General features: G+C 39.2%; 1 protein-coding gene across 2 annotated transcripts in view; it reads right to left on the bottom strand.

Moving 5' to 3' along the window:
• Positions 1 to 20,102, bottom strand: part of daw1 (dynein assembly factor with WDR repeat domains 1) — a 37,175-nt gene that overhangs the window by 13,377 nt on the left and 3,696 nt on the right. Inside the window, exons 1-10 of one of the 2 annotated variants that reach the window (XM_061925679.2) lie at positions 19,954 to 20,084; positions 19,707 to 19,779; positions 16,479 to 16,623; positions 9,668 to 9,726; positions 9,472 to 9,594; positions 9,285 to 9,384; positions 7,202 to 7,309; positions 6,898 to 7,004; positions 6,714 to 6,816; positions 2,639 to 2,753 (exon numbers count right to left, since the gene is read on the bottom strand). In XM_061925679.2, coding sequence (XP_061781663.1) covers positions 2,639 to 2,753; positions 6,714 to 6,816; positions 6,898 to 7,004; positions 7,202 to 7,309; positions 9,285 to 9,384; positions 9,472 to 9,594; positions 9,668 to 9,726; positions 16,479 to 16,623; positions 19,707 to 19,779; positions 19,954 to 19,993 — 973 coding nt within the window. In that variant the 5' untranslated portion in view covers positions 19,994 to 20,084. Of the gene's footprint in view, positions 1 to 2,638; positions 2,754 to 6,713; positions 6,817 to 6,897; positions 7,005 to 7,201; positions 7,310 to 9,284; positions 9,385 to 9,471; positions 9,595 to 9,667; positions 9,727 to 16,478; positions 16,624 to 19,706; positions 19,780 to 19,953; positions 20,085 to 20,102 lie in introns of those variants that run through there. The other variant, XM_061925680.2, reaches the window with a different exon arrangement.

The following is a 20,102-nucleotide window of genomic DNA, read 5'->3' as shown; positions in this document are numbered from 1 at the left end:
TATATTAATCATTGTGAAGACTGCAGTTTTAATAAATCTCTTATGTTGTATTCACAATTGAAGTAATTTGTTTTTAAAGGGGAATTGCAGTTTTTTTTTTTTTTTTTTTGCCTATCGATCACAATCATTATGAAAAACTTGACGATGGATGTATTATTTTAATGCACTCTAAATAGTAAATAAATGCGATCAAAATTCTGCTTACCATGGAGCCTAAAGGAACTGCTCTATTCTGCCTATAAAGCCCTTAAAAACATCCAAACACCTCCATTAAGGTTTTCGAAACATGAGGTAAGTATATATGTAATGTAATAACAGGCACATTTATAATAACATTTCATATTTACGCATTTTGATCATCATGCATATGTGGCGTGTTAATTTCAAAAACGCATTACGTTTGCTTTTTTTTCAACTACATCACTGATTACTGCAGCCAAAACACGTAATAAGACATCACTTACTGTACAAGGTCTGCTGTCATTAAGATGCCGACTGCTCGGATGTTCATATATTCCCATTTAGGTGAAGAATGACTCATAATCTTCGCGAAGAATAGAGGGGTAGAAACAAGCGTCTTTTCGTGTCGTTCCCAGGTCTAAATTGGCTGTCAAAGTGTACCAACTTGTCAGAATACATCCTCATCCTACTACTATCTAGGTGAGAGGCATGATTTATGATATACAATAAAGATTGACAAGCAAGGAAACGAGGAAGCAGCTGATCAGGCGATCATGTCAACATTGGCACACAAGCTGGTGATCATGTCGCCGCTATAAATAGTTTGTCTGCGTTAGCGTTTATAATAACAATTTTACTAATACTTGGTTAATATTCAAGTCACAAAAATGTAAATGGAGTATTGTTGGCACTTTTTGAATCTTTTTTTATTGGGTTAATGGGTGGAATAGAGGACCGCCCATTGGCTATATTGTAAGTTGACTTCTATTTGTTTATTTACTAGTTGCAAGGCATTGAAAATAAAATACATCGGTCATGTCTTTCATAATGATTGTGAACGATGGGCAAAATCCCCCCAAAAATGGTAGTTCCCCTTTAAACACAATTGGAAGATTCAGCTTTACAGATGCCCTACATGTGTTGCACATGGTATCTGATATTCTAAAATGTATGGCTGGGGACATCACCTGGTTTGTTTTCCTAAAGCGGGGTAGGGGAGCTTTTACTGGAGGTGTGGCATTGTTTGCTCAAGTGGATGAAACACACAGCAATTTAGTTGTAGCTCTGAGCCTGCTATCTGGAAATACCGTATTTTTTGGACTATAAGTCGCAGTTTTTTTCATAGTTTGGCCGGGGGGTGCGACTTATACTCAGGAGCGACTTATGTGTGAAAGAGTGACAGAGCTTTCGCCGTTGCTGCTCCCAAGCTCTGGAACGACCTACCTCTGAGTGTTAAGACAAGCCTCCTCTCTTCCTGTTTTTAAATCTCTCTTAAAAACATACTTTTATTCCATGGTGTTTAACACCGAGTGATATCCATCCTGCAATGGCGCCCCATAATACACCTGCTGTGAACCTGTTTTTATGTTTTATTTATTCTATTTTATTTATTTATTTTTTATCGTGTTCTGTTTGTGTTGTGTTGTGTTTGCTCGGTAAACGTATTATCTTTTAACCTGCCCATTGTACAGCACTTTGGCTAACCCTGTGGTAAATTTTAAATGTGCTTTATAAATAAAGTTGATTTGATTTGATTTGAAATTATTAACACATTACCGTAAAATATCAAATATTATTTAGCTCTTTCACATAAGAGACTAGACGTATAAGATTTCATGGGATTTAGCGATTAGGAGTGACAGATTGTTTGGTAAACGTATAGCATGTTCTATATGTTATAGTTATTTGAATGGCTCTTACCATAATATGTTACGTTAACATACCAGGCACGTTCTCAGTTGGTTATTTATGCCTCATATAATGTACACTTATTCAGCCTGTTGTTCACTATTCTATATTTATTTTAAATTGCCTTTCAAATGTCTATTCTTGCTGTTGGGTTTTATCAAATAAATTTCCCCAAAAAATGAGACTTATATATGTTTTTTTCCTTCTTTATTGTGCATTTTCGGCCGGTGCGACTTACACTCCGGAAAGACTTATAGTCCGAAAAATACGGTAGATACAATTATGCAGCTGTACTAATAAGCATTCATGTCCATACATTCATTCGTAATGGCCCTCAACAAATAAACTTGGCGCAACTTGCTCATAAATACAATATAACACTCCCGGTCAGCCAGAGAATAAGAAGATGCAGCAGGATGGATCAGTGTTGCCAACTTAGCAAGTTTTTCGCTATAGCAAGTATTCGGATCCTTCTAGATACCTTTTTTTGCAACCAAACAGCGACAAATCTGGCTAACATGTTTGGTGACTCCTACATGAAAGCACATATAGCTCTTCTCAACGAGCGCCACTGTGCACCAATTCACATCTAAAAATCACTCACAGGTGGTGCCGTCTTTGTGACATTAAAACAATGACAAGAAGCAAAACAACAGAGTCTATTTGTTTTGCTTTTCTTTTTCTTTTTTAACAAATGTGTCATGGCCAATTTTTCAAATTGAACAATTATGTAATCTCCCCCACTCCTCAAAACAAACTATTGTCTTACCATCAGAAGAAGCTGTGGCAATAAGTTGACCTCGTAAATCAAAACACACATCCAGCACCTCCTCTGTGTGTCCAACAAGCGTAGCCACACAACTGCCACCGGCTGCCTCCCACACCTGAAAAAAGTGCAGGACAAAAACTAACAATCAAAACACACAGTTAAAAAAAATGGTTGTCTTAAGTGCCTTCAATTAGTTAGCCATCCCCTGCAGACAGGAAAGAGCTCACATCGTAGTTGTAAGCATGACTCATCTTGACATAATTAAAGAATTAGGATTTAACTTCCAGCTTTCATGTGTTGGAGCTCATCAAGACAAAATATGAGGAGAGTGATGGTGAGCCAGATGATGAATGAATCATACATCACAGCGGTTGCCAAGCTGCAAGTTGAGTGAATGAGTATCAGTATCTATTCCCCGAGATTAAAAAAAGGGTAATAAGGGACATACTGCTTTTCATTAGTACTCAGTTCATACATTTTCTACATTGCTTATCTTCTTTAGGGACACGTGAGCTGGAGCCTATCCCAGCGAGAGTTAGAATACACCCCGGACTCACTTAAAGCCCCACTCAACTTTCAGTTTTGGTGGATTTTAGCAGAGCCAGTGGACTAAAGCGGTAGTTTTGCCAGAAGGAGACCACATTTCCCATGAGGACTAGCGCATATAGCGTCATACGGACATGACGTCCGCTGTAATATTGTTACAAATATTACGTCTCTAATGGCTATGCTGATGTAAAATAGACATCTATCAAAAAATTATCTTGGATTGCGCTACAAAAATGACGCTACTAATAAGAATGTATCAGGGCGGATGCAGGTCCAAAGTTAAAAAAGACCGGCGGGAGATTTTTTTTTTTTTTAAGGGAATAATAGTAGTAAAACTGGCATGCTGGTGGCTATTTATTGCTACCACGCAAATTTCCGATAGCTAACATTAGCATTATAATTTTGATTTGAGCATTGAAAGTCACTTACTAGACCAGCAGGAACACAGCCAAGGCAGCATCACTCTAAAATTCCTCGTCCTTGAGCTGCGCTGGCGAGTGAAAGCCGGGGCAATGTTGATCCTGACTGTCCTTTTATCCGGGCAGACACCTTTTTTCTTTTATTGTCTCCTAAAGCAAAACTTTTAGTTTTTTTTGTTTGTTTTGAAACTTCGGCCATGATAGCAGTAATAGGGATGATGTTTGAAACCGGTTCTCCCGGATGTTCGATAAGAAAAAAAACGATTCCATGGACTCAAATCCCTTTTTGAGAACCGGTACCCGTTATCGAGCCCACTATAGTAAAGAAAAAGAGTTGGTTCTTTATTCGAATCCCTGGGAACGAATCCCATCCCACAAGAAATGCCCCCTGGGACATCACAAGAAATGACGTCACGTAGCTCAGTCATTGGGCGCAGATAGGGAAAGCAGGAAAAACAATGGACCGGAAAAAGCGCTCCAAAACAAAAGGTATAATCCAATGAATAACTTTGCTGAGAGATTTGAGCAGGGTACAAACACATGACGAACAATTTTACGACCAACCGGAAACATAGCAACCAGGCTAGCAACGCACCTCTTTTACGGCAGCTGTCGCAACGTTCTTAAAGCAACCGCAGCACATACATATATATACAACATATATGACATCTCCCTTTTTTAACTTTTGTTTTTCTTTCCTTGTAAACAAAACAAAATCACACTGTATATGCATTCACAGCTTTTCTTTTCAAGACTTCGAAAACAAGATCCTGCCACCACAATGGATTATACCTTTTGTTTTGAACTTTATTACATGGTGTCAGAAGTGACGGAAAGTCACGTCGCGGCAAGAAAATGGCCAAATTTAATCCTCCGGGTAATTTAATCTGGATTCGATAAGAGAATCGGTTCGATAAGAGGATTCGATAATGGGCTCGAACTCGATAATTTCTTATCAAACATCATCCCTAAGCAGTAATTGCATGTAGATGTTCTTGTTCTTTTCTGGTGGCACGCAGGCGTTCACATCGATTAACAAATGGGGAAAAGGGTGGTGGCGTATGCCGTATAAAGCAAGTCAGCACATTTGTAGTTTTGTTGCTGCCACCCTCCTCAATATCGCTAAGTCCCAGCAAAAGCGACACAGACACCCGCAGGCCATGACAGAGGTGTCATTCAACTAGTTGTAAGTCCATGTATCATCCCAAAAGTTATGAAAATATTTTATGACGGTTGAAATATTACTTGTGCTGCTTTAAACGGACCCATAGCGACCAGATGCCCGAAATGTCACTAACAAGTTTTCCTAATGTATTTTTTGCTCCTAAAAATGAATCTGGCAGTTATTTCTCATAACACCAATTAGTTTATGAGTAACGGGTAGATAACTAATTTAATTTGGAACACCCTCTTTCCATTCCAATATGTCGCCCGTCTTGGTGTGATGTCATCTTCAGAAATGGAGACATTTCCTGTTTATTTTGGGTAAGCAATCCATTTTTGGCAATATAGCTTGGCTTCAAGTTCCACATTTTGCAGCTTCGATTCACTTTCACCTCACTCTCTCGGCTTCCGTCTGCTCCAACGTTTCACTTTCTTCTTCGTGCTCGCTTCTATAAGCAGCAGTTTGTCCTCTGTATATTTAGTTTAAATAACATGAGGTCGTCTTCGTTCTGCCATGATTAGAAAGCACACAAGCGTTTTGTATCTGGAAGTAGGACATACTTGCCAACCTTGAGACCTCCGATTTCGGGAGGTGGGGGGAGGGGGTGGCTAAAAGGGGAGGAGTATATTTACAGCTAGAATTCACCAAGTCAAGTATTTCATATATATATATATATATATATATATATATATATATATATATATATATATATATATATATATATATATATAAGAAATACTTGACGTTCAGTGAATTCTAGCTATATATATATATATATATATATATATATATATATAAAATAAATACTTGAATTTCAGTGTTCATTTATTTACACATATACACACACATGACACTCATCTACTCATTGTTGAGGTAAGGGTTGAATTGTCCATCCTTGTTCTATTCTCTGTCACTATTTTTCTAACCATGCTGAACACCCTCTCTTATGATGCATTGCTGTGTGGCACATCAAATGCACTAGATGGCAGTATTGTCCTGTTTAAGAGTGTCACAACATTGCTGTTTACGGCAGACGAACTGCTTTACGGTATACAAAAAAGTGACTGCTGTTGTTGTGTGTTGTTGCCACGCTGGGAGGACGTTAATGAAACTGCCTAACAATAAACCCACATAAGAAACCAAGAACTCGCCCTCCATCATTCTATAGTTATAACGTGATTGGGCAGGTTCGCTTTTTTATATTGTGGAGGACCTGAGTCCGCCTGAATTTCGGGAGATTTTCGGGAGAAAATTTGTCCCCGGAGGTTTTCGGGAGAGGCGCTGAATTTCGGGAGTCTCCCGGAAAATCCGGGAGGGTTAACAAGTATGAAGTAGGAACACACTAGAGGTCGGATGTGCGTTGCTATGGAAACGGAAATAAATGCGCCGAAGAATTGAATAAAATGACCAAAATACGGTAAATATTGTACGTATTACATTTTGTTATGAGCGTGTCTGTTACTACATTATATAGTGTTTTAGAGGGCTTTGAATGCCTCAATGCATCTTCCAAGCATTTTTTTATCATCTTTAACCACCCCCAAAAAAGGACATGTGTGTTCTTGTCTTTCATAATGATTGAGAACGATAGGCAAAATAAAAATAAAAAAGTGCAGTTCCCATTTAAACTACCTTTAATGCTTTGGAATGTGGGAGGTAACCAGAATACCCAAACAGGGCAGACGCATAACCAGGAATAATTAATTCATTCTCTACATCGCTTGGCCACAAGAGGGTAACAGGTCAGATGGAGCCTATCCCAGCTGATTAAGAGACGGGTTACACCCTGGACTAAGCACATATAGACAAACAAGCTTTTGCACTCACGTTTACACCAATTAATAATTTAGAGTCTCCAATTTACATGAATAAAAAATCTCCCAACTGTGCGGACAACATGCTAACCAGTAAACCGCAATTCTTGATATCGCAAATTTCTCACCTTGCCCGTCTTATCCATGGAACCAGTGACTATGAGTGAGCAATCCCAGTTAAATTGAACGTTGCTGATCTCCGCCTGGTGGCCGATCAATGTGTGGACGGGTCTGAGAGTACAACAGGAAACAGTCAGTGGTACGCTCTTGCACATGACGGTGCATTCAAGTGCAGAAACGGGAATGTCCGACCTCCCTGAAGCAACATCCCAAATAATAACAGTGTGGTCAAAGGAGCCGGTCACCAGCTGATTGCCGATAGAGTTAAAGCACAAGGAGAGGACCTCTGCAGTGTGACCCTGAATACAAACAAGCACAGAGAATTACAAGTGCATCTCTTGTTTCCTAGCATAAAAAACACAATTTATGGCTCTGTTTAGCAATAATGACACTTACAGGGTTACTGTAGCAAGGCACTTTAGGCCCTTTTGTTCATGAAAATGAAGGAGAGCAAGGTGCAATGTGTGATATGATGTGCAAAGCAAAGATGACTCACAGTGAGAGTGGCCACCTCCCGCCCTGTCTCCACTTCCCACAGCTTGGCGGTAGCATCCATGCTTCCCGTGGCCACCAGTGTACTCTGAGGGTTGAAGGCCAGACACACCTACAGCAAACACAACTCTTATTCACAAACATGAGATTTAAAGTCAAGTAAATAAATGATAAATGACAAATGGGTTATACTTGTATAGCGCTTTTCTACTTTCAAGGTACTCAAAGCGCTTTGACAGTATTTCCACATTCACCCATTCACACACACATTCACACACTGATGGCGGGAGCTGCCATGCAAGGCGCTAACCTGCAGCCATCAGGAGCAAGGGGTGAAGTGTCTTGCCCAAGGACACAACGGACGTGACTAGGATGGTAGAAGGTGGGGATTGAACCCCAGTAACCAGCAACCCTCCGATTGCTGGCACGGCCACTCTACCAACTTCGCCACGCCGTCCCCAAGTACATAATTATACATACTGTGGCCCAAATTGGAGGTATTTGGTATTCTGAATGGAAATGCCAAAAAAAAGGGCCAATATTACACAGTTTGATGTTGTATTAGATATAATAATACTAACATATATTCACAATTACAATTATTTGCTACATTTTCATACCCCGCCTTCCACCCGAATGCAGCTGAGATAGGCTCCAGCACCCCCCGCGACCCCAAAAGGGACAAGTGGTAGCAAATGGATGGATGGATTTTCAAACCCATTCATATCTGACAGTTTTGAGAAAACAATAATTGTCACCATTCTAAAAGGATTCTGGTAACTTCAAGCATAAAAAAGAGATTTTTAATCAGCTAAACTTTCCATTGGTTATGCCTGTATTAAAAAAAAACAGTATGAAATTTGCTTTTTGAAATTAGCCAAACAAATATTACAAAATAACACAATACTTGTTTCCATTCTTTCCAGCTCACCAGTATAATATTTTGCCCTGAACTGTACATGTGCAGTTTCTTCCATATATTCATCTATATATGGCCGTATGCCACAAATTTTGACCACCAAAATGTTGTGCTACCTGTTTGCCCATGCTCATAAATACATTATATTGTATGTAAATTGCATAATACAGTAACTCCTGCTTAACAGGACTCGTATGCACCTGGTCTGCCAGAGAATAGGCAGACGTATCAGGAGGGATCAGTGTTGCCAACTTATTGTTATATTTAGCCAGTATTCAGACTTCTCTAAGCTGTTTTTTTTTCCAAAAAAGAGAGGCGACAAATAGGGCCGATGAGATCCAGTATCGGAATTGTGTTCGGATACCAACTAATCACAATTAGTGAAGTGAATTATATTTATATAGCGCTTTTCTCGAGTGACTCAAAGCGCTTTTACATAGTGAAACCCAATATCCCCACCTTCTACCATCCTAGTCATGTCCGTTGTGTCCTTGGGCAAGACACTTCACCCCTTGCTCCTGATGGCTGCTGGTTAGCGCCTTGCATGGCAGCTCCCGCCATCAGTGTGTGAATGTGTGTGTGAATGGGTGAATGTGGAAATAGTGTTAAAGCGCTTTGAGTACCTTGAAGGTAGAAAAGCGCTATACAAGTATAACCCATTTATCATCTAAGTTACTTTTAAACCAGTGTGGGTGGCACTGGGAGCAGGTGGGTAAAGTGTCTTGCCCAAGGACATAACGACAGTGACTAGGATGGCAAAAGCGGGGATCGAACCTGGAACCTGGAAAGATGTGTCATGGACACGTTTCAGCAGTAAAAAAAATCAGTGATTCTCACCTGGTTGCTCAGAAGACATAACTGACAATAAAATTTTGAACAGTCGATATCTGACTTGTTTTTTTAATCTTTTAAAAATGTATAGGTCCTATTACTTCATTTTACTTTATTTTAAACTTTCCAGTTTAATGTTTCTCCCCACTTCCTAAATACTATAATGTGCTCTGAAATTCACTGTGCAGTATTCATCTTTAAAATTATGACTATTTAAAAAATTTACATTTGTTTGGTTGGACTTCACTAAAAGCAGGCCAGGTTGAGGTCAGTTGATAGAGAGCGAGAATATGAATCTCATACCATAAACATGTGTTTAAAACAACCTAATACGTACTATTTCTGCCGTATGGCCTCGAAATGTATGGAAACATTTGCCCGTCTCAGCACACCACAGCTTACAGGTCTTATCGAAAGAGCCTGTGGCAATCTTGTCTCTAAAACGCATGAAGATCAAATATGAAAAGCTGATTATAGAGCTATCATTTAGGATACTGCAGCACTTTGCTATAAAAGCTCATTACCCAAAGGGGTTGTTGAATGCTATTGCATAAACCACATTTCTGTGACCCTCCAACGTGTGCTGCTCCGTGCCTGAGGTCGTGTCCCATATTCGACATGTTCTGTCATAGCTCCCAGTTATGAACCTGCAGAGGGAATAACAACATGCGTAAACACACACAGGAGCTTTAGATGGAGGGGAAAAATGAAGTAGTTCACCTTGACCCGGATTTGTCAAACGCAACATTAGTCAGAGGCAAAATGTGTGCTTTAAGTTCCTGTCAAAAAATAAAAACAGAAAAGAGAGATTAGAAACAAAACTTCCATGTTATTTAACATTATAATATATGTAAGTATGACGTTTACACATGAACAACAATGTATTTTAACTAGGGATGTCCGATAATATCGGACTGCCGATATTATCGGCCGATAAATGCTTTAAAATGTAATATCGGAAATTATCCGTATCGGTTTCATAATTATCGGTATCGGTTTCAAAAAGTAAAATTTATGACTTTTTAAAACGGCTGTGTACACGGACGTAGGGAGAGGTACAGAGCGCCAATAAACCTTAAAGGCACTTTTTTTGCGTACCCGCCCAGTCACATAATATCTACGGCTTTTCACACACACAAGTGAATGCAAGCATACTTGGTCAACAGCCATACAGGTCACAATGAGGGTGGCTGTATAAACAACTTTAACACTGTTACAAATATGCGCCACACTGTGAACCCACACCAAACAAGAATGACAAACACATTTCGGGAGAACATCCGCACCGTAACACAACATAAACACAACAGAACAAATACCCAGGATCCCTTGCAGAACTAACTCTTCCGGGACACACCCGCCCCACCCAACCCCGCCCACCTCAACCTCCTCATAGTCTCTCTCAGGGAGAGCATGTCCCAAATTCCAAGCTGCTGTTGAGGCATGTAAAAAAAATAATGCACTTTGTGACTTCAATAATAAATATTGCAGTGCCATGTTGGCATTTTTTTCCATAACTTGAGTTGATTTATTTTGGAAAACCTTGTTACATTGTTTAATGCATCCAGCGGGGCATCACAACAAAATTAGGCATAATAATGTGTTAATTCAACGACTGTATATATCGGTATCGGTTGATATCGGTATCGGTACTTAAGAGTTGGACAATATCGGATATCGGTAAAAAGCCATTATCAGATATCTGTAATTCTAACAATAGGTTGAAAGTTAAGTACCTATTGTCAATGTCGAGGATTCGTCTGAGTCCAGTCCTCGTAAAGTTCCCCAAAACTCAAAGGGGGATTTTTTTTCTTGGAATTTTCCTTATCATTCACAATCCTTGCGTCAGACAAGAACACATGGAATTTGTTTTATACATTCTAAATCGTAAAATACGGCAAGTTCAAGGTGGCTAATGGGAGCACACTTTTCCGCCCATAAAGCGGTCTAAAAAAACATTAAAAAAGTGCCAACAATATTCCATTTACATCTCGTGACCTGAATATTAACCAAGTATTTGCAATAATGTTATTATAAGCGCGAACGTGAACAAACTATTTTTAGCGTTGACGTGATCACAGAGAACTAACTAGCTTGTGCTGCTATATTGACATACTGCATTGTCTCCGAGCTGGTGAAAGTTATTCTAGATTATAAATGATGCCTCACACCTGGATAGTAGAAGGTTTTGGCCATAAACCGAGAAGTTGAAGAAATCCAACTTAGACCCGGAATTGTAGATAAAAACACAAAAATACCCTCGTTTGCAGCACCTTTTTTTTTTTTTTAAAGGGGATCATTATCACCAGACCTATGTAAGCGTCAATATATCCCTTGATGTTGCAGAAAAAAGACCATATATTTTTGTAACCGATTTCCGAACTCTAAATGGGTGAATTTTGGCGAATTAAACGCCTTTCTAATATTCGCTCTCGGAGCGATGACGTCACAACGTGACGTCGCATCGGGAAGCAATCTGCCATTTTCTCAAACACCGAGTCAAATCAGCTCTGTTATTTTCCGTTTTTTCGACTGTTTTCCGTACCTTGGAGACATCATGCCTCGTCGGTGTGTTGTCGGAGGGTGTAACAACACGAACAGGGTTCAAGTTGCACCAGTGGCCCAAAGATGCGAAAGTGGCAAGAAATTGGACGTTTGTTCCGCACACTTTACCGACGAAAGCTATGCTACGACAGAGATGGCAAGAATGTGTGGATATCCTACGACACTCAAAGCAGATGCATTTCCAACGATAAAGTCAAAGAAATCTGCCGCCAGACCCCCATTGAATCTGCCGGAGTGTGTGAGCAATTCAGGGACAAAGGACCTCGGTAGCTCGGCAAGAAATGGCGGCAGTTTGTTCCCGCAGACGAGCGAGCTAAACCCCCCTGGATGTCTTGGCTCACAGCGTCCCGAAGATGATCAAGAGAAGAATATCGACCCTAGCTTCCCTGGCCTGCTGACATGAGGGTATGTCTACAGAATATATTAATTGATGAAAATTGGGCTGTCTGCACTCTCAAAGTGCATGTTGTTGCCAAATGTATTTCATATGCTGTAAACCTAGTTCATAGTTGTTAGTTTCCTTTAATGCCAAACAAACACATACCAATCGTTGGTTAGAAGGCGATTGCCAAATTCGTCCTCACTTTCTTCCGTGTCGCTTGCTGTCGTGTCGTTTTCGTCGGTTTCGCTTGCATACGGTTCAAACCGATATGGCTCAATAGCTTCAGTTCTTCAATTTCGTTTTCGCTACCTGCCTCCACACTACAACCATCCGTTACAATACATTCGTAATCTGTTGAATCGCTTAAGCCGCTGAAATCCGAGTCTGAATCCGAGCTAATGTCGCTATAGCTTGCTGTTCTTTCCGCCATGTTTGTTTGTGTTGGCTTCACTATGTGACGTCACAGGAAAATGGACGGGTGTTTATAACGATGGTTAAAATCAGGCACTTTGAAGCTTTTTTTAGGGATATTGCGTGATGGGTAAAATTTTGAAAAAAACTTCGAAAAATATAATAAGCCACTGGGAACTGATTTTTAATGGTTTTAACCATTCTGAAATTGTGATAATGTTCCCCTTTAAACCTGCGTAAAGATTATGATTAGATCTTCATCTAAACGGCTTAGTGTTTCACTAATGCTGGATCTGTTTAGCATACAGTTTCTAAACCTTGTAGATTAGAAATTCTCAAACTCAAACACTAGTGGTACGCAGGCTCCATCTAGAGCAGGGGTGTCCAAACTACGGCCCGTGGTCCAAGTGCAACCCACCAGCGTCTTCAGTACGGCTCGCGAGAGGTCACAAGTTTAACAAGAACATTGTCCCATGGCAGAATGTCTTGGCCTAATTCTAATCATCCAGGCATATAATCGCTGCATTATTGCCACACTCTTGTGGCCATAATTGGGATTTATGGGTCGATGACCATGAGTTTTGGTTTTAAATTCTCTGAGCACAGCATCAATTTATATGACCCAATTCAAACAACTTTTCCCACTCTTGATACAACATAACTAACCAACAAAGGAAGTCAACACACGGTTGCACATAACACTCAACCTGCTCACAAAACTTCAAGGAGGTCATCACGGAAGCAAACAAGGGTGCCAGGGATACTACCAACGTTGAGCTGATCCTACGTGTTTGCCATTCTATATGTTTGTGGCGCTTCCTCATTAGTTTAGGCGTGTAAAAATGCCGTGTTGTGCAACATGGTGCTGCTACACCCGCGAGAAGTGTGGAAATATTTTACATCGCTGTGGGGAGGCGTGGCCGGCAGACCGACAGCGAGGCAGGGCACGCCGGGGCCGACTCCAAGATGGCGGCGAGGAGGCGTGGCCGGCGGGCCAGCGGCGAGGCAGGGCGCACCGGGATCGACGCCGTAATGAACCTCAGGTGCGTGTATCGCCCGGCTGGGCACAATTGTGTAATCCCCCCTCAGTGTGTAAAAGGGCAGCAGCCGAGAACGAGGGGAGAGAAGGAGTTGGAGAGCCAGCAACGGATGTAGCGCGGAAGAGAGCGAAAGGCAGACGGAGACGACGAGGGCGGCTGAAAAGCAACCGGAAGAGCGAGCAGTGGGAAGAGGAAGGAGCTGAACTAACGTTTTATTGAAACAAAGTCAAAACTGCTCCAGTCTTGTCAGTCCTTGGTGGTCCATGGAACCCCGACAGTGAGAGACTGTCACAATCGCTTTCCCCACAACCCGGAAAGAAGACAAGTATGGGAAATGAAAGTTCGCCATCAACACTGGAACGCCGCCGATTACGGCGTCTTGTGCGAGGTAAACACGACACAATGTCGGCGTTTTGTTCATCAGAGAACACAGAAGATAATACAACAAACAGAAAAATCAACAAATTAAAGAGATGGTTTGACATAAACAAACTCATCAAATCTCAGTGAAAGTAATATAATGCTATTTGGTAACCGTAGAAGAGAAAGTCAAACACAAATAGGCGGACATTGAAAGAGTAAAATAAACCAAGTTTTAGGTGTAATAAAAGATGAGGAAATTAACTACAAATCTCATCAAATTTACACAACATATAGTGGCAAGAAATACGTATATTATAAATAAAGCAAAATATGTTCTGGATTTTAAAAAATCCCTCTATATTCTCTATTACTCGGCAGTGTTACCTTAATTGAATGATTGTGCAGAAATATGGGGAAAGGAGTACAAAAGTACACTTATCCACTTACTATGTAACTAAAAAGAAAGATCAGTTATAATAATACATAATGAGTGTTAGATACAGTGATTACAAATACATTGGAGGCAGCCACCACAGTTGACATACTTCACACACAAGTCATCATTTCTCTGATTGTTGGTCCAAAGCTAATGAAGACTTTGGTAAAATGAGGGTATAAGTTATTTTTTGGTCGTTCTGTGTATATATTTTTTTACATTTACTGAGCCGTGTTTGAGTGCCTGCTGGTCACGAAACACTGCAGGAATGTAGCAGCGAGTGCATCAAATATGGCCGCAAAATTATATTTTCACAAAATAAAATCATGCTTGGTTTATTTCCTCAGAAAACTAACGTCAAAATGACAGCAATTACATGCATCTGGGCACACGTCCTTGGTAGCAGTCATGGCATCTGTTTTTTAGTCGGCCATACTCTATTTATACACCACACTGACATCAAGGTGACATTACTGACACCTAGTGACCAGTGGACAGTAATACATATCACAACTGCTTTAAAAAAACACCACCATAGATTTAAATTTAACAAATAAGATTCAATTATGAAAAGCTTTAGTCAAAGACAGCCTTTGTGCATTAACCTCTGCTTGTAAAACTATGATTATACTCTGAAAAGTTTTGGGTTAACATTTTTTAATGTCTTAAGGATTAATTAGGGCCCGCATGGCCCATTGTATAAAGACTCCCAAAGGGAGTCCTTATGCAATGGGACATAAGGACCTATTGAATTTGTAAGGTTTTATTCTTTATTATTATTATTATTCCGCAACTTTGCGCTGTAATTTGACCCCCTTAGCATGCTTCAAAACTCACCAAATTTTATACACACATCAGTAATATACGGCAAAACTTTTTATCAAAAAACCAAACCCCAAAACTCAAAATTGCGCTCTAGCGCCCCCTAGGAAAAAAAAAAACTAGACTGCCTGTAACTCCCACTAGGAAGGTCGGAGAGACATGAAACAAAAACCTTTATGTAGGTCTGACGTAGACCTAGATTTCATAATAGTATATTCTCGGGCAAAAATCAACAGGAAGTTGGCAATTCCCCCTTCAAGACAAAAAAGTACTAAAAACAGTCACTTTTGCCTCTTTGAGCTGTAATTTCATTAGTTTCCTATGGTAAATATTGTGGTTTTTGTATAATTTTGTAAGACACTAATTAATGGTTTTCTCTATCAGACTAGTAACTTGAAATATTTCTACACTACCGGTCAAAAGTTTTAGAACACCTAATTACAGCAGTATGTATGTGCAAACATTTTAGTGGTACTATGAATTCAACCATTACTTTTACATCCTTACTGCTAATGTTGTTGCTATAATAACAGTGACAGTTGCCTTTACAATGTTACACAACCGCAATGGAGTTAAAATAAATAATCAATAAAGAAATCAACATTTGATTGAAGTGTTGAGTTTCAACTTAAATAAAGATGTTTGACAAACATGTGTAATTTAAAAATTACAAAGGTACATTATGTAGATCAGTGTTTTTCAACCTTTTTTGAGCCAAGGCACATTTTTTTCATTGAAAAAATCCTGAGGCACACCACTAGCAGAAAACATTAATAAAATGAAACTCAGTAGCCGATATTGACAGTAAAAAGTCGTTCTCGCAATTGTTGGATATAAATTCAAACCATAACCAACCATTCATCACTATAGCTCTTGTCTCAAAGTAGGTGTACTGCCGTGACGTGCGGTCACTGGAGGCAGGTGAGGCATTGCCTCACCTGCCATCATGGAAAGAAAAAAAATGTATTAAATTGTTATATGTATTCAGTGATTATACTATAAATGTATCTTCCATTTAACTTCACCAGTTTTAGATTATTTGTATTCAAAATCGCTGAATTTTCACATTTGCCGTTCAAATACTGAGAAGAGACGGTGCGGTGATCAGCAGCCAGTTGAGGCACGTCACTCAGTTGTGCCTCAACATGGATTGCGCAATGACTCGGCTAACTGCTGGCCTGCTGTGCAGTGAGACCGTATTGCTATATGAACTATATTATACATTTCCATAGTTTAGTTAGCTGAGGTATATAATGTACAGTGTATTCTGTCAACAACTGTATGTGTGTAACGTATTTCTTGTGCTGAGCAATCATAAAACTGCTGCGAAGACGCACTGGCTGAGGCTCGCAGTAATCCCGCCTCCTGGTGCCGGTTAATGCACCCCCCGACGGGAGCGCCACACCAACCAAAGCCACACCCAAACCTTTAAAACCTTCAGTGTTCTTTTAGCAAAGCCATTGTTTTGTATATTTGAACATACAGATGTTTGAATAGACAGATCTCTCTAACCTTGGAAAAACAGAACCTGTGGTCGTCCTCTTGCCTCTGCTTCTGTTGAAGTCGAACAATGAGCTTTTTGACTTGGTCGCCTCGGGACTTTGTGATCAGAGGCTCCGATTCCATGATCTCTTCCAATAACTCATCAGGCTTGGTTCTGCATGATGAATAATACGAGAACAAATTGACCAGAGTGACTTTTTGTGACAATGTTTTTACCCTCAGCAACCTCTTACAAAGTGCTAAGTGGGTGACCACATTTTTTCACTGAGCACCACAGACTGACAAATCAAATAATGCGGGCAGTTTGGTAGTTTTCACCTTAAAAACCAGTACAATATATAATATTTTTCCCCCAAAAAATAAGAAAATGCAAATTTTTGAAAAAAACTTAATGTGAATGTAGAAGAGCCAAAGCGGAACTGAAATGTTTACAGTTAGCTGGCTGGCCAGATAGCATCTAGTAGCACAAAATATTATCAAAATGAGCTAATAAAGCTAGGATGCTAACAGTACTATGTTAACATGCTGACGATTGCATGTTTACAGTAATCATTAGTGAAATACCAAAATATATACTGTATTTTTCGGACTATAAGTCGCAGTTTTTTTCATAGTTTGGTCGGGGGTGCGACTTATACTCAGGAGCGACTTATGTGTGAAATTATTAACATATTACCGTAAAATATCAAATAATATTATTTAGCTCATTCACGTAAGAGACTAGATGTATAAGATTTCATGGGATTTAGCGATTAGGAGTGACTGATTGTTTGGTAAACGTATAGCATGTTCTATATGTTATAGTTATCTGAATGACTCTTACCATAATATGTTACGTTAACATACCAGGCACGTTCTCAGTTGGTTATTTATGCCTCATATAACGTACACTTATTCAGCCTGTTGTTCACTATTCTTTATTTATTTTAAATTGCCTTTCAAATGTCTATTCTTGGTGTTGGGTTTTATCAAATAAATTTCCCCCAAAAATGCGACTTATATTCCAGTGCGACTTATATATGTTGTTTTCCTTCTTTATTATGCATTTTCGGCCAGTGCGACTTATACTCTGAGCGACTTATAGTCCGAAAAATACGGTAACACAAATTCTAGCATGCTATTGTTAGCATTCAGAAACGCTAAATGGAACATGCGTCAAGTACCAAACTATATTACACTGAGGTGTGTATCTGAAAATGTTGTTTAAAATACTAGCCTGCCAACATTAGCATGTCTCAAGTACCAAAATATGACCGATGTGTATACGTATCAAATTTGCCAAAAAAACAAGCTAGTATACTAATGTTAGCATTAGGTATCATTCTTCAACTAACAAAATATTTGACGCTGAGGTTCATACCTGTAAAACTAACAAAAAAGCTAGCATGCCAAAATAGAATGCTAAAGATTGTGCTGCAAGTTGTTAAAAAATTAGCTACGGGCCACAAATGGCCCCCGGGCCGCATTTTGGACACCTCCTATGCTCATATACAGTAAGGACTTAAAATATGGATATCATCAGTGATATTTATTTTACAATGTTGATTAGTGAGGTATTCGTATTGCGAAAAATGAAATAATGTAAGTGGCCGTTTTTGATACATTTTGGACTATAAAATATTCTCGACCTTATTAAATGTACATCAATATATGCTATGCCAGTGGTTCTCAAATGGGGGTACGCGTACCCCTGGGGGTACTTGAAGGTATGCCAAGGGGTACGTGAGATTTTTTTTAAATATTCTAAAAATAGCAACAATTCAAAAATCCTTTGTAAATAAAAATAAAAACCTATCTTTTTTTCCAAATAGTTCAAGAAAGACCACTACAAATGAGCAATATTTTTGCACTGTTATACAATTTAATAAATCAGAAACTGATGACATATTGTTGTATTTTACTTCTTTATCTCTTTTTTTCAACCAAAAATGCTTTGCTCTGATTAGGGGGTACTTGAATTAAAAAAAAATTCACAGGGGGTACATCACTGAAAAAAGGTTGAGAACCACTGTGCTATGCTATTTGAAAAATAAATAGTATCGTACTGTATACAGCAAAAGTGTCCAAAGTGCGGCCGAGGGGTCGCAGCTAATTTAATTAACGCCCTGCAGCTAATTTTTTTAACCGCTCGCGGCACATTCTAAAAACGTTATTACAAATAACCCCAAATTGGAATAAAACAGCAAACAGGTGAAATGTAACGAGAAAAAGTTGCAATGTTGACACCAATAACAAAAAGCTTCCATGCAGGCTGTTTTTTCTTTAAAACTTGTCATTGCTCAAAAAAAAAAAATTATGAATCAAAATCCATCCATTTCCCACCGCTTGTCCCGTTCGGGTTCGCGGGGGTGCTGGAGCCTATCTCAGCTGCTTTCGGAGAATAATTGCCCTTTTGAATTAAGGCTCCAATTAATTCACATCAAATGTTCAAATTTGTTTGGGAGGTAGGGGGGGATATTGTATATTGTGTGTTTTCTGTAAAAAGCTTCCTATGTCAAAAAGGGCATAAAACAAAAAATTACGTATAATCATCAGACAGATCTGAAATTGATTTAGATATTTAAGCGTTGAAAGTAAAAAAAAAAAATAATAATAATAATGTATGACTTATATTTAACACTTAAATTGGGGCTCTTTTGGATCCTGAGAATTTGTGTGGGATTGTTTTAACTTTTTAAAATAATACTGAATCAAAATGAATGCTGTTATGAATCATTGACCTATTTAAGGCTACAATTATTATTTGGGGGAGGGGGAGGTCAAATTTGGTGTTATTGCCATTAAAAAAAAGCGGATTTTCTTTAACAAAACGGGCATGAAACATTTAAAATAAAACTTTATATTGACATGTATAGATCTGAAGTTGATCAAGAGATTTAAGCATTGAAAAAAATAATAATGTGACTTACTTTCCCAGACCAAACTTGAGAAGAGCCCGAAAAGGTTAAAAAAAAACAAAAAACTGTTCATTGTATTGGTTTGGAAAATTTAAAATATCAAAATGGACCCCCCATGTTTAAATTATTCAGTGTGTGGCCCCCTCTGGAAAAAGTTTGGACACCCCTGGTATAGAGCTTTTGTGTGAAGAGAAAAATACATAGTTGTTAGTGTTATATCTAATACAACTCAGTATTAAATTAAATTATACAGTATTTCCATCCATCCATTTCCTACCGCTTGTCCCTTAATACATCTAAATATACCACAGTACAGTATAGTCTAAAACAACCAACTTACTTTAGCGTCAAATCCAAAAGGTCGATGGATTTAGTCCTCAAGAAGCCTCTTGTTTCATATTCCAGGATAATACCTGATGGCAAAAAAGCACATTAAAGGAAGTCAAGTAACAGAACGCATCAACTGACGTTAAAGGATGCTAACTAGCGTTAGCAATAGCGGATGTTTGCTAGCCGACAAATTCGTCTGTTTTGGGGACATTCTCCACGAAAGCACCAACTCGGCGCGTTTTTGTCATGTGTCATACCTGGTGGATAATATCTGAGAAGAAACCTCTTGAGTCTCATTTTGCGGTATAAGGTCTGCGACGAACTTCCTCCGAAAACAAACCGTTGCTATGGGAACAGGCGGATGGACGAGCGCGTGCCGGAAGTACAACGCATGCGTAGTCGGAAG

The sequence above is a fragment of the Nerophis lumbriciformis genome, linkage group LG30 (genome assembly GCF_033978685.3).
Source record: "Nerophis lumbriciformis linkage group LG30, RoL_Nlum_v2.1, whole genome shotgun sequence".
Lineage (NCBI taxonomy): Eukaryota > Metazoa > Chordata > Actinopteri > Syngnathiformes > Syngnathidae > Nerophis > Nerophis lumbriciformis.
Note: the sequence above shows the minus strand (reverse complement) of the source record. Positions and strands in the feature narration are given on the sequence as shown.